The sequence below is a fragment of the Syngnathoides biaculeatus genome, chromosome 5 (assembly GCF_019802595.1).
Source record: "Syngnathoides biaculeatus isolate LvHL_M chromosome 5, ASM1980259v1, whole genome shotgun sequence".
NCBI classification, from domain to species: domain Eukaryota; kingdom Metazoa; phylum Chordata; class Actinopteri; order Syngnathiformes; family Syngnathidae; genus Syngnathoides; species Syngnathoides biaculeatus.
The window spans coordinates 33,080,970-33,097,383 of NC_084644.1; the positions used below are offsets into that span (position 1 = coordinate 33,080,970).

Here is a 16,414-nt window from a genome sequence, read left to right on the forward strand (position 1 = left end):
AACAATTTGAAACAAATACAATACAACCTAAAAAATGCAAATGTTCCAAAAGTCACTCTGAAAATTCTCATAAAAATCTTGCCCTTCATCAGAAAATCTCATGAGATTTCCCCTCAGTCATCATCAAAATTTACTTTTTTTGTGTGTGATGCCACAGAAAATACTAGCGCTGGCGAATAGGTCGAGTGTAATGATGGCTGCATTATTTTAGTTTTACATGGTTTTGGAATGACCCCTATGATGAATGATAAAAATGGATTGATTTTCCCTTGCCTGGACGTGGGTCACTGGGGTATCCATCCGGAGCAAGGCCTGGAGATGGGGCTTGAAGTCCTTGGAAACTAGGCTTGCACCCAAAGAGCCCGGCCAGGAACAGCCCGAAAGGCTAACATGGGTCCCCTTTCTCATGTGCTCACCACCTGTGGGAGGGGCCATTGGCTTCAGGTACAGTGCGAGCTGGGTGGTGGCCGAAGATGGGGACCTTGGTGATCCAATCCCCGGCGACAGAAGCTGGCTCTAGGGATGTGGAACGTCACCCATATGTCAGGGAAGGAGCCCAAGCTGGTGTGTGACGTTGAGAAGTTCCAACTAGACACAGTCAGACTCACCCCCACACCGCTTGGGCTCTGGTAGCGGTCTTGAGAGGGATGGGACTCTCTTACACTATGTAGTTGTCCACGGTGAGAGGCGCCAAGCAGGTGCTGGTATACTTATTGCCCCCTGGCTTGTCACCTGTACATTGGGTTTCACCCTGATGGACAAGATGGTATCATCCCTCCACCTTTGGAAGGGGGGATGGGTCCTGACTACTGATTGTGCCAATGCACCAAGCAGCAATTCAGAGTACCCACCTTTTTTGGAGTCCTTAGATGGGGTGATGGCGAGCACGGCCAATGGCGACCCCATGGTTCTGCTGGGGGACTTTAATGCTCATGTGGGCAATGAGAGTGAGACCTGGAAGTGTGTGATCGTGAGCAATGGACTCATCCCGATCATAACCAAAGCAGTGTTCTGTTATCTGACTTCTATGCTCATCACTGATTGTCCATAATGATCACTATATGTTCAATCATAAGGGTGTCCACAAGTTCACTTGGAACCAGTATACCCAATGTCGCAGTTCGATGATCGACATTGTGGTTGTGTCATTGGACTTGCAGCGACATGTCTTGCACACTCATGGGAAGAGAAGCTGTCAACTAATCACCACCTGGTGGTGAGTGGGCTCCGAGGGTGGAGAAAGATGCCAGTCCAATGTGGCAGGCCCAAACGTTTTGTGAATGTCTGCTGGGAATGGCTGTCAGAATTCCCTGTCAGACAGAGTTTCAACTCCCATCTCAAATAGAACTCTGTTTATGTTTCAGACAAGGCGGGGGACATTGAGTCCGATTCCATGATGTTACGCGCCTCCATCAGCTTAAAATCAATATGTTATAATAATATTATAGACCACCACCATCTGCTAACTGTATTAACAATCGGGTGACTGTAGTCTGTCTGGTCCAACTTGGATAGAATGCATTTGAGCAATAATAGCAATATTGTACACAATTATTTTTCTTTGAGGGTCCTCCTGGTTCAAGATACTTTTCTGAGGGTGGCATGTCCAATACCCGCCCATGATGGATAAGTCTGTTAAACCTTACATACGTCCTGTAACTTACTCATGTATAACAGTATAATAAATAAAAAAAAATTCTCTAGTAGGCATGAATTGATACTTTTACAGGCAGAGCAAATCTTGACAAATTTAACTTCTGAACTCGAAACCAGAAAAGTGTTATTTGTAGTATTTTGAGACTTCCATTTATTATACTCCACTGGAAATATCCATACAGTCAGCCATTTTTATTGTCCCATATCTTGGTTGAGGGGATTGGAACTGATCCCAGTTGATTTTGGGCAAAGGGCAGACTACACCCTGAATCGGTCGCTAGTCAGTCGCAGGGCACATACAGACACCATCACTGAGTGAGAACTGAACCCACTTTACCGACACCAAAGTCACATATGTACCTACACACACACACACACAACACACACACACACACACACACACACACACACACACACACACACACACATTTCTGATCTGATTCTTATATATATATATATATATATATATATATATATATGTGTGTGTGTGTGTACACATAGGAGACACCCATGCCCTCATTTGTCTTCAGCATCTGTGTGGTTGCCAGCTCGACAGCATAGGATGGTGGTGTCGAGGATGACTCTGGTGGTGGGTCGGAAGATTAAGAAGACAAAGGTAGAGCAGAGAACCATGTGGTGGAAGCTAAGAAAGGAAGAATGCTGTGCGGCCTTCTGGAAAGGGGTGAGACAGGCTCTCGATGGACAGGAGGAGCTTCCGGAAGACTGGGCTATGACAGCCAAGGTGACCAGAGAGACAGGTAGGAGAGTTCTTGGTGTGTCTTCTGGTAGGAAAGGGGAGAAGGAGACTTGGTGGTGGAACCCCAAAATACAGGAAGTCATACAAGGAAAGAGATTAGTGAAGAAGTAGGACTAAGAAGAGGCAAAATAAATACATTGAGATGCAGCGTAGAGAAATGGTAGAGGGGGGCCAAAGCTAAAAAGAGGTATATGACAAGACTAGGTTGAACGCAAAATAAGGAGAAAATGATCTCTACAGGTTGGCCAGGCAGAGGGATAGAGATGGGAAGCATTCTGCTGCAGGTTAGGGTGATAAAGATAGAGATGGAAATGTGTTGACTGGTGCCAGTAGTGTGCTGAATAGATGGAAAGAATATTTTGAGAAGTTGATGAATAAAGAAAATGAGAGTGAAGGAAGAGTAGAAGAGGCAAGTGTGAAGGACCAGGAAATAACAATGGTCAGCAAGGGGGAAGTTTGAAAGGCACGACATGGGATGAAAAATGGAAAGGCAGTTGGTCCTGATGACATACTGGTGAAGGTATGGAAGCTGGAATAAGCTCCAGCACTACCACAACCCTTGTGAGGGTTAGAGGCTCAGAAAATGGATGGATAGATGGATGGATGTTATCAGAGGCAAATCCATTCGTCTGTTGATCTGGCACAACTAAGCTTCAGTTTAAAGGTCCACTGACGTGAAAAGCATGATTTTTAGTACATTTTTAATAAAAAAAAAAAGAAACGGCAGCTGGAATGGACCCATCCGTTTTTTCACCACAAACATGATTTTGATATATATTGCTTTTTGTAAGTCCCACCATGAAAATCCTCTCAAGGGATTTATTTTGGAGAAGAAGCAGGAAGTGACGTTATGAACAGGAGCCCAGTCAAGCAGCTTCATGTGTTTATACCAGTTTTACTTGGGGGAAGGTTCCTTTGTGCTAGCCAAAATGCTGGCTTGTTGTATTGCTGGATATTGTTCGAACACTCAGGAGGATGGATTTACTTTTCATATAGTTCCAAAAGACCAAGTTCATCGTGAAAAATGGATTGCACAGGTGCTTCGTGGGTTGGTCTCATCAAAGACGGCGACGCGTGTGTGTATCGACAGGAAGTGGTGAGACTGGAGCTTTGGTGTGGCCAACACAACCTGGCGTTGAACACTCTCAAGATTGATGTGCAGATGCACGCTTTTCCCACATGTCACACAGGGAATCATACACATGGTGGTTTAGTGTGATTGTGTTTGCCAGTTGTTCAATTGAGCAGAGGGCCTCGAAGACCGCCGTTGCAGAGTTATTTTGATTGGTGTGCAGCCTCTGTCTTGGTTTACGGCAAACACTTTCAAAATAGTGTTGGATATTGCAGTTGGTGCCTGTATGGTTGAAGGCAGGGCAATGACTCCTCCAATATTGCTTCCTGCTGCTCTCCTTCTTTGCACAGTTAGGCTCATGGTTCTGTTTGAATGCTTGTTTTTCTGTCTGGAGGTGGTCCCTGAATTCGTTTTCTCTTCATCTGCCTGTATGTGCTGCTTGGTGCATTGATCACCACGGGCAAAGTCGTGGGATTGATTTGTCTGGCCGAACGTTTCCCACTTTCTTTGTCTTCAATGAAGTGCATGGTTTTCATCGAGGGACATCTCTCGATTGGCCTGGCCAAGCACGTCGAGTCGGATATCATCATCTGCAAGGCCGACTATGAGGGGGTATGTTCATATGATGTGAGGTTGTTGAAGCCCTTGATAGATCTTTGCGAAAGGCCTCATCACAGCACTAAAGGAGTTGGAAGATGATGTCCTAGCTAGTGAGGCGTGTGGCTTGATTATATACTGAACATTGTATGTCCATTCTTCACTTGTTCCAGATGCAGAGATGACAGGGCATTTCACCTTCCCGGGTTTGGCACCTGTGGCTGCGGGCGCTGTTGTAGGGGCATGAGCTGGATGAGCGGTCCTCTCGTGAATGTAGAGGTATTTGAAAAGAACATCAGGAGCTATGGTTGAGGGCCATGTGACTTCACAATGTGGTGCGAGACATCTGTCAGTCATGTTTATGCTGTATAATAGGTAGGTAGGTATCCATATGTAAGTCTTTGAACTCAAGTGCTTTATTTCTTCAACAATACAGAGTCACAGTTGACGAGGTACCTGTGAATACATAACGTGACAGAACTGTTGAATATCCTCGAGTTTCTTCAAGCCCTTATCTACAGATTGACACTTGTTCTTTGTCTGCTGTAAATTTTCTATACGCCTCCTCGAGCCGTCACCTTATCGTGGTGTAGGGGTTTGTGTGTCATGATGATCCTAGGAGCTAAGTTTTCTGGAGCTTCATGCCCCTGGTAGCGTCACCCTTGGCCAACAAGTCCTAGGTGAGGGACCAGACAAAGTACGACTCCAAAAACCCTATGAATAGTACAAATATACATTTTATATATACACAAGTACCCATTTTGCCCCCCCAGTTTGGGGCCTTTACCTTGGGGATTACCCCTCTGGATCAGAGGGTAGCCTCCCTCCGCCTGCAGGTAGGTGGACAGGTCCTGACTGTTGTTTGCGCTTAAGCACCAAACAGCAGTTCAGAGTGCCCACCCTTTTTGGAGTCCTGAGAGGGGGTGCTGTAGAGCGCCCCCTCTGCTGACTCCATCATTCTGTTGGGGAACTTCAATGCCCACGTGGGCAATGACAGTAAGACCTGAAAGGGTGTGATTGGTAAGAACGCCCCCCAATCAGAAGTCGAGTGGTGTTCTGTTCCTGGACTTTTGTGCTCATCACGGATTATCCATAATGAACAGAAGGGTGTTCACATGTCCACCTGCCAGCAGGACACCCAAGGTCACAGTTTGATGATCAAGTTTGTGGTCATGTCATCGGATTTGTGACACCAACAGTGAGGGATGCTGTCAAGCTGAAGAAGGAGTCCTATCGGGCATGTCTGGCCTATGGGACTCCCGCGGCAGCTGATAGGTACCGGCTGGCCAAGTGGAATGCTGGTTCGGTGGTCGGTGAGGCCATGGAGAATGACTTTAGGATGGCTTCAAGGAAATTCTGGTCCACCATCTGGCGTCTCAGGAGAAGGAAGCAGTGCACCGTCAACACTGTATATAGTGAGAACGGGGCGCTGCTGATCTCAACTCGGGAGGTTGTGAGTCGGTGGGGAGAATACTCTGAAAACTTCCTAATTACACCAACATGCCTTCCCACGAGGAAGCTGAGTCTGGGTGCTCTGAGGTAGGCTCTACTATCTCTGGGGTTGAGGTAACCAAGGTGGTTAAAAAGGTCCTTGGTGACAGGACCCTGAGGGTGGATGAGATTTGCCTGGGGTTCTAGATGTTGTGGGGGTGTCCTGGTTGACACGCCTCTGCAACATCGCGTGGACATTGAGGACAGTGCCTCTGGATTGGGAGACTGGGGTGGCGCTCCCCATTTTCAAGAAGGGTGGGTGTGTTCCAACTATAGACTGATCACACTCCTGAGCCAGTAAGGTCTCCTCAGGGGTACTAGAGCGAAGGGTCCGTTGGGAAGTCGGATCTCAGATTCATGAGGAGCAATGTGGTTTTCATCATGGCCGTGGAACAGTGGAGCAGCTATACAGCCTCTGCAGGATCCTCAAGGGTGCATGGGAGTTTGCCCAACCAGTCTACATGTGTTTTGTGGACTTGGAGAAAGCATTCGACTGTGTCCCTCGAGGAGTCCTGTGGGGCGTTCTTCGTAAGGATGGGTTACCGAACCCCACTGATACGAGCTGTTCGGTTAGGTTCAGACAACCAATGTTGAGCTGTTTTCATTCAATATGCATGCCAGTTTTGCAAAAATAGGGTGTTAAGCTTTCCTGACTGTGGTAGGAGACGCAGGGGAGATGTCTACTCTGGGGCCAACGTTGCCCTCCTTGGGGTTCACTCCCTTCTCTCGTTACACAGCTAAAGCTACTCTTCAACGGTTGCTGTCGGGCTAATTTTTTTCCTTTTCACGCTCTTGCTGCACACGCCTGTGCTGTAATGTCTCCACCAGACATTGACACACCCGCCCACACACACTGAGCTTGTTATCACAATACCCTTAACAACCGCAATAAACTCAAGCAAAGTGCACATGCAAATACCATAATAAACTGAAGCAAAGCTCACACATCCACATAAAAAAAAACCAAACAGAACTTTGATATGTTTTTATGCTGTTAACCTTTCCTGCAGCGTTCGCCTGACCGTATTTGGGAGACTCAGGGGAGACGTCTTCTCCTAGACTGAGGTTGACCTCCTCGGCGTTAACTCCTTTCTCTTGTTGCAACGGTGAAGGTGGGAACAATCATGGCACTGGTTTGCTGTTTGAATCCCTTCATTGGCTCATTTTAACAGGACTCTTTCCTGGTCACTTAACTTTTTGTATCTCTCTCACTTGCACCTGTGCACACTCCTTTTTTTGCTTCTCAGTTTTCTGCTGCACATGCCTGCATAGTCCTTTCTTACCCACACATTGATGCACTCGCCCCCAAAAACACCGAGCTTGTTGTCAATATACCTTTAACAATGTCTTCACGTGATGCACATAAAACCAGGCAAAGAGCTGCATGCGGCTCGAGAGCCGCGGGTTGACCAACCTTGAGCCAGCCCAAACAGCACACATACATCAGTTATAATTACTTAGAAAAATCACTGTGTTCAGTATTCAAACAAAATTCTCATGTACCTCAAATTAGTGCCTGTCAATATTTTGCACAAATACTTATCAAGACAAAGATGTTCCAAGCTTGAGACCTCAATTAGTCTGTTTTCAGCCATCTTCAAAGCTCACACCTCTACCTTTGTCCTACGACACATCTTAATGTATTCCTTTCGCCTCTCCGCAGGCCTCTCCGTGTCCCACTTCTTCTTCCTCTTCTTCCAGGATTCCCTTAGACCAATCGGATAAATTAACGATAGAAAAAAACTTGACACTTCACCCATCACCTGTGTTTTCTGACCTCTACGACACACAAGATGGCGTTATTGGAAACCTATCCATTCTTTATTCTCAACGTTCTTTTCGAAGGGGAAAAGGCCTGGTGAAGAGACAGAAGAGCCTAAAACTTCCAAGAAAAAGAAAGTTATTAGCCACATCAAAGCACGCGCCCTTAACTCATGCTTTTTTTAGGCTCTTTGTCAGAAGATGTACGCGGAGCACATAGGACTTTTCTTATACGAGGAAATAAGATGGTTATCCAGAGGAAAATTGCTCGCAAGAGTGCTTGAATTACGAAAGCCGCTGCAAAGATTTCTCTCAGAAAAAAATCGCCACTGACAGCAAATTTCAGTGACGAGAAATGGGTCGCAAAACTGGCTTACTTGGGCGACATATTCAGCCCGCTCAATGAATTCAATCTGTCACTTCAGGGGAAAATGACAACAGTCTTCAAGTTGGAGATAAAGTAGATGGATTTAAAGCCAAACTGGATTTTTGGTGACGGTGCATGAATAGAGGCATATTTTACATGTTTCAATCAGCGGAGATTTTGTGTGAGACTGAGCCTTCATTCTCCCAGCTAGTGCACTGCCTTTGCTATGAAAAGAGTTAGAGTGCTATTTACCAACCAAAAAGGACCCACGAACTGCCAAGGAATGGATCCGCGACCCATTTATCAACAAACCAGGTGAACTCAGCATGTCTGTGCAAGACCAACTGCTGGAGATCACAAATGACGGTGGCTTTAAAAGTATTTTAGAGTCAACGACTCTGTCGATGTCCTGGATTGAAGTCACGGTGGACTACCTGGCGATCACCACTAAAACACTGAAAGCCCTGGTGCCATTTCCGACATCCTATCTGTGTGAAGCACGGTTTTATATTTCATTATGATATTATTCATTATCATGTTTATTATTAATCAATATTCAATACAAACAATCTACGTAATACCCCCCGCATCCCTAGTTCATGGGAAAATTGTCAAGGATTGACCGGTCCGCATTGGTAAAAAGGTTGGGGACCAGTGATTTAGCACAAAGACATGACAATGATATCACTATACTGTATGAGCTTTTTGAAGAGTGATTCTCTACTTGAGTAATTATGCATCATAATACATCTTTGAAATGAAAATTCAGAATATTTAATGAATATCATAAAATACACATTTTATTTAAGATTTTTGTCTTTAGGGAGATGGAATACAAAGACTTTCAGTTCTCTCTGGATCAGGTCATCTCCAGGACCGTTTTCCCTTTCAGCAGCAATACAGCGAGCAACCAGACAGAGATGGGCAGTGCTACCAACAACAGAGTATCCTACCCCAAAATCAAAGCTAGGCTGTCACCATCCAGGCAGGTGAGTATTTAATATTTGTCTGTATTTATCAAGCGTTAAGCCTTTTTATAAAGTATAAAAGAAAAATCAGGCTTTCTACGAGAATAATATGGTTACTTTTTTAAGGTTTGCATAAATCTGTGTGGAGAACATCTGTACATGGTCATTATTAAGTCATGAAACATCCTAAAGTGTTCTGTTTCTTCTGGTAATTTTGACAACTACTTGTACCAGCAGTTTACACTTCTTCCAGCCACATTCAACAATGGTTTTGATTATCTCATTATTGTGGGCAGCACTGTGGATAGCTGTAAAGTCATGGCCTCACAGTTCTGAGGTCCAGGGTTTGATTCCAACCCCGCCTGTGAGGAGTTTGCATGTTCTCCTCGTGCCTGGGTTGGTTTTCTCTGAGGACTACGGTTTCCTCCCACATCCCAAAAAAATGCAACATTAATTGGACACTCTAAATTACCCCTTGGTGTGATTGTGAGTGCAGCTGTTTGTCTCAATGTGCCCTGTGATTGACTGGCAGCCAGTTCAGTGTGTACCCTGCCTCCTGGCTCTTGACAGCTGTGATGCGCTCCAGCACTCCCGTGACCCTTGTGACAACAAGCAGCTAAGAAAATAGATGGATGGATTAACTACTGTGATGTTTAAATGTAACACATTTGCTTGCCCTCTCGTTATGCTGTTTGTATATACTCTCTCTCTCTCTCTCTCTCTCTCTCTCTCTCTCTCTCTCTCTCTCTCTCAATACAGTGAAGTGTTTGCATTCTTCCAAATTTCTTTTGCATATTATTTACACTTAAATGCATCCATCTTCCACTGCTTTTCCGGGTCACAGAAGAAGTAGCTTTAGCAGGGATACCCAGACTTCTCTTTCCCCAACAACTTCTTCCAGCTCTTTCGGCAGATTCCTGAGTTCCCAGGCCATCCGAGTGACATAGCATAACCTCAGGTCTCTTTCCAGAAGGCCGTGCCTGGAACACCTCACTAGAGAGGCATCCGGGAGGCATCCAGATCAGATAGCCACCTCATCTCGCGCCTGTCAATGCAGAGGAGCAGCATCTTGACACTGAGCCCCTCCAGGATAAAAAAATCCACCCTTTGCAACGTGTTGTCCGACTTGCATCCCCCCTCCAGTATTCTGCCAATGACTTGGCGCCCTGAGCGAGCGTGAGATGACGTTGGGTGCCTTCTTTGCCCTGAACAAGGCGACTGAATATGCTGCCGTATGATGGTGGTATGTCAGATGAAAATTATTCTGGCAGCTCAACGTCACAGTTTTTGTTAATTTGTCCAAGTCGCTCGAATGAAAATATGACCTACACGTACATCTCACTTACACTTGTCTCCTAGTCCTTCTGAAGCAATTGCTTGATCCTTGAATTATTATTTGGGGAAATTATTACATCAGTTCCAAATATTCGTTGTAAAATGTTAATTTGTTGACATTTATGAAATTGAGTGGCCAGTTGCTCGTAACATGGTTTGACCAAAGTTACAACCAAAATGTCAATTTCTAATAAGTGCATCTCAGAAGTCTCTCTGTGGAATGCTATTAACTTCTGTTGAGTCGTAGGCGCACGTTTTCAGCAGATATTGGTGAAGTGGTTGTATGATTTAGCCAATATTTTTCACAGTGCCTATTTCTGTTGATGACTGCTAAAATGTCACACTGGTCAAAAAACAGAAAAATGCGTTTGACATGGTTTAGTGCAAAATAATTGGAGGTGGGAAATTCTTGATCCATCCATTTTCTTCACCGCTTTATCCTCACGAGGGTCACAGGGAGTGCTGGAGCCTATCCCATCTTACAACAGTCGCACTCACACCTAGGGGCAAGTGAGAGTGTCCAATTAATGTTGCATGTTTTGGGGATGTGGGATGGAACCGGATTACCCGGAGAAAACCCACACAGGCATGTTCGAGAGTGCGGCTGTTTGTCTCTTTGTGCCCTGCGATTGACTGGCAGCCAGTTCTGGGTGTACCCTGCCTCCTGCCCGTTGACAGCTGGCTCCAGCACTCCCGTGACCCTTAAGAGGATAAAGGGCTAAGAAAATGGATGGATGGATATATGTAATCTCCCCGGGCCTGCGTGGGTTTTCTCCAGGTACTCCTGTTTGCTTCCACATCCCAAAAATATGCATTAATCGGACACTCTAAATTGCCCATAGGTGTGATTGTGAGTGCGATTGTTGTCTCTCTCCATGTGTCCTGCGATTGGCTGGCAACTAGTTCAGGGTGTACTCTGCCTCCAGCCCGATGACAGATGAGATTGACTCCAGTAGTCTTCCGACTCTCGTGAGGATAAACGGCTTAGAAAATGTATGGATGAATATGCATATATTACACAACTGTGTGAAGTACCAACCTGCTTCAAACGCTCCAGCATTACACCGGTCCCCCAAAAAGCAGCAGTCTCAGGTCTTAATGACTACAGGCCTGTTGCGTTGATATCTGTGGTCATGAAGTCCTTTGAACGCCTTGTACTGGACCACCTCAAGAGGGTCACAGCTGTACCCAGTGCAGTTTAGCTATCAAGCAAACAGGTCTGCGGATGATGCCGTCAGCATGGGTCTGGTTTTCATCCTCTTGCACGACTCTTATAAGGAATAGTTCCTGTAAATACAAATGTCTTTTGTTCTTTGTTGTGGTTCTTGTTCTGACTGCTGGAGAAAAATTCCTTGTGTGTTTTTACACACTTGGCCAATAATTCTGATCTGATTATTTTATATATATATATATATATATATATATATTATATATATATATCCTCTTCTTTTCCTTTCAACTTGTCTCGTTAGGTGTCACCTTTTTCCATCTTAGCCTATCTCCTCCATCTTCCTCTCTAACCCCAACTGCCCTCATGTCTTCCCTCACCACATCCATAAACTTTCTGTTTGGTCTTCCTCTCGCTCTTTTGCCTGGCAGTTCCGTTCTCAACACCCTTCCACCAATATACTCACTCTGTCGCCTCTAAACATGTCCAAACCATCGAAGTCTGCTCCCTCAAATCTTGTCTCCAAAACATCCAACTTTGGCTGTCCCTCTAATGAGCTCATTTCTAATCCTTTCCAACCTGCTCACTCCGAGCGAGAACCTCAACATCTTCGTTTCTGCTACCTCCAGTTCTGCTTCCTGTTGTGTCTTCAGTGCCACCATCTCTAGTCCGTACATCATGGCCGGCCTCACCACTGTTTTGTAAACTTTGCCCTTCATCCTAGCAGAGACTCTTCTGTCACACAACACACCAGACACCTTCCGCCAGGTGTTCTAACCTGCTTGGACCCGTTTCTTCACTTCCTTACCACACTCACCATTGCTCTGGATTGTTGACCCTAAATATTTGAAGTCCTCCACCCTCGCTATCTCTTCTCCCTGTCGCCTCACTCTTCCCCCACCACCCCTCTCATTCACGAGCATATATTCTGTTTTACTTCGGCTAATCTTCATTCCTCTCCTTTCCAGTGCATGTCTCCATCTTTCGAATTGTTCCTCTGCATGCTCCCTGCTTTCACTGCATATTACAATATCATCTGCGAACATCATGGTCCAAGGGGATATTCCAGTCTAACCTCATCTGTAAGCCTATCCATTACCACTGCAAACAGGAAGGGGCTCAGAGCTGATCCCTGATGCAGTCCCACCTCCACCTTAAATTCTTCTGTCACACCTAAGGCACACCTCACCATTGTTCTGCTGCCATCATACATGTCCTGTACTATTTTAACATACTTCTCTGCCAAACCAGACTCACGCATGCAGTACCACAGTTCCTCTCTTGGTACTTTGTCAGAGGCTTTCTCTAGATCCACAAAGACACAATGTAGCTCCTTCTGACCTTCTCTGTACTTTTCCACTTGCATCCTCAAGGCAAATAATGCATCTGTGGTACTCTTTCTAGGCATGAAACCATACTGTTGCTCGCAGATACTTACTTCTGTCCTGAGTCTAGCCTCCACTACTCTTTCCCATAACTTCATAGTGTGGCTTATCAACTTTATTCCTCTATAATTCCCACAGCTCTGAACATTGCCTTTGTTCTTAAAAATGGGAACTAGAACACTTTTCCTCCATTCTTCAGGCATCTTTCCGCCCGCTAGTATTCTGTTATATTCTGTGAATAAGTTGGTCAAATACTCCACAGCCATCTCTCCAAATTGCTTCCATACCTCCTCTGGTATGTCATCAGGACCAACTGTCTTTCCATTTTTCATCCTTTGTAGTGCCTTTCTGACTTCCCCCTTAGTAATCATTGCCACTTCCTGGTTCTTCACACTTGCCTCTTCAACTCTTCCTTCTCTCTCATTTTCTTCATTCATCAACTTCTCGAAGTATTCTTTCCATCTATTTAGCACACTACTGGCACCAGTCAACACATTTCCATCTCTATCTTTAACCACCCTTACCTGCTGCACATCCTTCCCATCTCTATCCCTCTGTCTGGCCAACCTGTGGAGATCCTTTTCTCCTTCTTTCGTGTCACACCTGGTCTATATGTCTTCATATGCTTCTTGTTTAGCCTTTGCCACCTCTACCTTTGCCCTACATCACATCTCGATGTACTCCTTTCGCGTCTCCTCGGTCCTCTCAGTGTCCCACTTCTTCTTCATTAATCTCTTTCCTTGTATGACTCCCTGTATTTTGGGGTTCCACCACCAAGTCTCCTTCTCCCCTTTCCTACCAGAAGACACACCAAGTACTCTCCTGCCTGTCTCTCTGATTACCTTGGCTGTCGTAGTCCAGTCTTCCGGGAGCTTCTGCTGTCCATCGAGAGCCTGTCTCACCTCTTTCCGAAAGGCCACACAATATTCTTCCTTTCTCAGCTTCCACCACATGGTTCTCTGCTCTACCTTTGTCTTCTTAATCTTCCGACCCACCACCAGAGTCATCCTCGACACCACCATCCTATTCTGTCGAGCTGGCAACCCCACAGATGCTGAAGACAAATGAGGTCATGGGCGTCTCCTATGTGTACACACACACATATATATATAAGTATCAGATCAGAAATATGTGTGTGTGTGTGTGTGTGTGTGTGTGTAGGTACATATGTGACTTTGGTGTCGGTAAAGTGGGTTCAGTTCCCACTCAGTGATGGTGTCTGTATGTGCCCTGCGACTGACTAGCGACCGATTCAGGGTGTAGTCTGCCCTTTTCCCAAAATCAACTGGGATCAGTTCCAATGCCCTCAACCAAGATATGGGACAATAAAAATGCCTGACTGGATGGATATTTCCACTGCAGTATATTACTATTTCCTTTTTTAACCCACGTAACCTCACAAGAGTCACGGGATAGCCGGAGCCTATCCCAGCTAATATCCGGTGAAAGGTGTACTACACCCTGAACTTGGTTGCCAGTCAGTGAGAGGCCACATATCAAACTGATCCTACGTTGCCCACGCCAAAGTCAGGCGTGTACCACTACAACAACAGTGATCACTCAGTACAGTATATATATATTTAGCAATTAGTGACCTACTAATGATGGGCAGCAGATAAATAGTTAAAAACGGCAAAACGAATTGTCTTATTGACTTAAGGTTGTCTGCCTGTTTTGGTGCCCCTAATGGCTGCATAACTTGCAGTATTTTTGTTTGTTGCTTGAAACTTGAAGGACATTACATCAAGAAGATCAGTTTTTTTCATTGAAACTGTGTGTGTGTGTGTGTGTGTGTGTGTGTGTGTGTGTGTGTGTTGTGTGTGTGTGTGCGTGCGTGCGTGCGTGCGTGTGTGTGTGTGTGTGTGTCTCCCTCCCTCCGTGGCTCCCACCCACCCAGTGTCCAAGTTTTCAGACAGAGTGGGCAGATTCAAGTCAGGATCGTCCCTGGAGGGGAAGAACCCTTACAGACATGGCAACCCCACAGATGCTGAAGACAAATGAGGGCATGGGCGTCTCCTATGTGTACAAGCAGTGAACTGATCATGGTCGGCTGTGCTCTGGTGTGACTGAAGAGCAGTGTCATACCGGTGTCGACCACAACACATCCGTATGCAGGCTCAAAGTTTAAATTGTGAGAGGGCTCGATGTAAGGCTGGGCGATATTTCCTTGGAGTGCCTCCTCCCAGCAGAGACACATGGTGGAGTAAAACTAGGGCAATATTGCCCCAAAATAAAGGCTCTGTGGCAAACCATGAAGGATATGATGAGCGCATGCCACATATAACGCCAATCGACAGCTATGATGGTAAGATCTAAAATCTAACTTTTATTACTGTATAAGTACAGTGAAACCTTTGAGGTAGACTGAAATCTGTTGCATGATGCTGGTATATCTCTGAATAATTCCTATTCAAAAGTAAATCAATAAAAACACAAGTAATATTTTCAGCAACTTATGTTACAAGTGTCTGGAATAAAAGCTTACATGGGAAAGGATTTTGACTCCCCTTTATCCCCTCCCCACACGTGCGCACACACCCTTGTACAATCATTATTTATTTATTTAAATTTCATTTATCAATATAAGGCAATTGAGGTTTTTATTCACAATTCTGACCTGGCTGCAGACAGCAGAATTTAATCAAAAATAAAAGCAAATGCAAATTAATATACAACAAAGAGTTCAATGTGATAGCTACATATTTCCATAATACATTTTTTACAATTTCCAAATGTAATCCGATTCAATCACAGCTCAATGTATGAAAAGCTGCTCCTACTGTATTGTCATGTCTTAAATGTCAGGGTCTTTGGGATGAAGACAGGGCGTTGAGATAGATGATCCACGAGTGACTCAGGATTACCATCAAATTGAACAATTGAGATTCAGCTCAAAGGAACACAGTAAAATGGAAACACTAATACGTCAACACATCATATGATCAAGGAGAAAGAAAGTCACCTTCAACAACAAAATTTTCAAACTAACTCCCCAGTGGGGCAGGTCAATGGACTGTTAAACAGCACCAATCTCTGCTGTACCTCAGAATATAGTCAAAGGCCAATAGAGGCTGCGGTATGTCACAACTTGAATCACATGATGAACAGCCCCGGCCACTTGTCAAGGCTAAACCCAGGGTCTGAAATCCTCAGTAAGTCCAAAGACGACCTCCAGACTGACCTGACCCCATGTTTTTACAATTACATTCCCGGGTTGCTCGACTGGGCCCAGGTTCAGAGTGTCCCACTCAAGCCCCAGATTTATACCCCCCACACTCCCGCTTCAGGCCATACTTGGTAAAGCATACATCCTACCCCTGAAATTCTCTTGAACACTTCTATGACCAAGAAAGTCTCAAAAAGTACTGCACTCCAACTAGCAAAGATATGACCCCTCACCGCCACATGCTGAGAGAACAGACACCCAGACACAAAGGAACCTCTGTCATTATCACCAATGGCAGCTAACACGCTTCTTACCCATACAATGCGACTGATGGCAATAATCCTTATGACTGGCTGGTTAGCCCCCATAAAGCATCGCTATTTGGATTGTCTCCTCCGTGTTTATCATCCAGACGTTCTAAGAATAACTCAACTGAATACTGTAACTCAATACTTCATAGTTAAAGTTCAGAACACTTACGCTTTTACCCAATTGTAAGCAGTAATGATTACAATTATTATATTTACAAGATCACAATGGAAGTCACCAATGGTGTATTGGTACACACTCATGACTTTGGTGCGAACAGCGTGGGATCGATTCCCGCTCAGTGATTGTGTCGATATCTCCCCTGCGACTGACTGGCGACCGTTTCAGGGTGTAGTCTGTCTTTTGCCCGAAGCTAGCTGGG

The 16,414-nt window shown here is 45.1% G+C and overlaps 1 protein-coding gene across 2 annotated transcripts in view; it reads left to right on the forward strand.

Annotated features, from left to right (window-relative positions):
• LOC133500821 (single-minded homolog 1-A-like) overlaps nt 1–14,998 on the forward strand; it is a 42,851-nt gene extending 27,853 nt beyond the window's left edge. Inside the window, exons 9-11 of one of the 2 annotated variants that reach the window (XM_061819982.1) lie at nt 4,256–4,361; nt 8,525–8,690; nt 14,455–14,586. In XM_061819982.1, the coding sequence (XP_061675966.1) occupies nt 4,256–4,361; nt 8,525–8,671 (253 nt within the window). In that variant the 3' untranslated portion in view covers nt 8,672–8,690; nt 14,455–14,586. Of the gene's footprint in view, nt 1–4,255; nt 4,362–8,524; nt 8,691–14,454 lie in introns of both variants that reach the window. The other variant, XM_061819981.1, reaches the window with a different exon arrangement.
• Nucleotides 14,999–16,414: the final 1,416 nt, after the last annotated feature.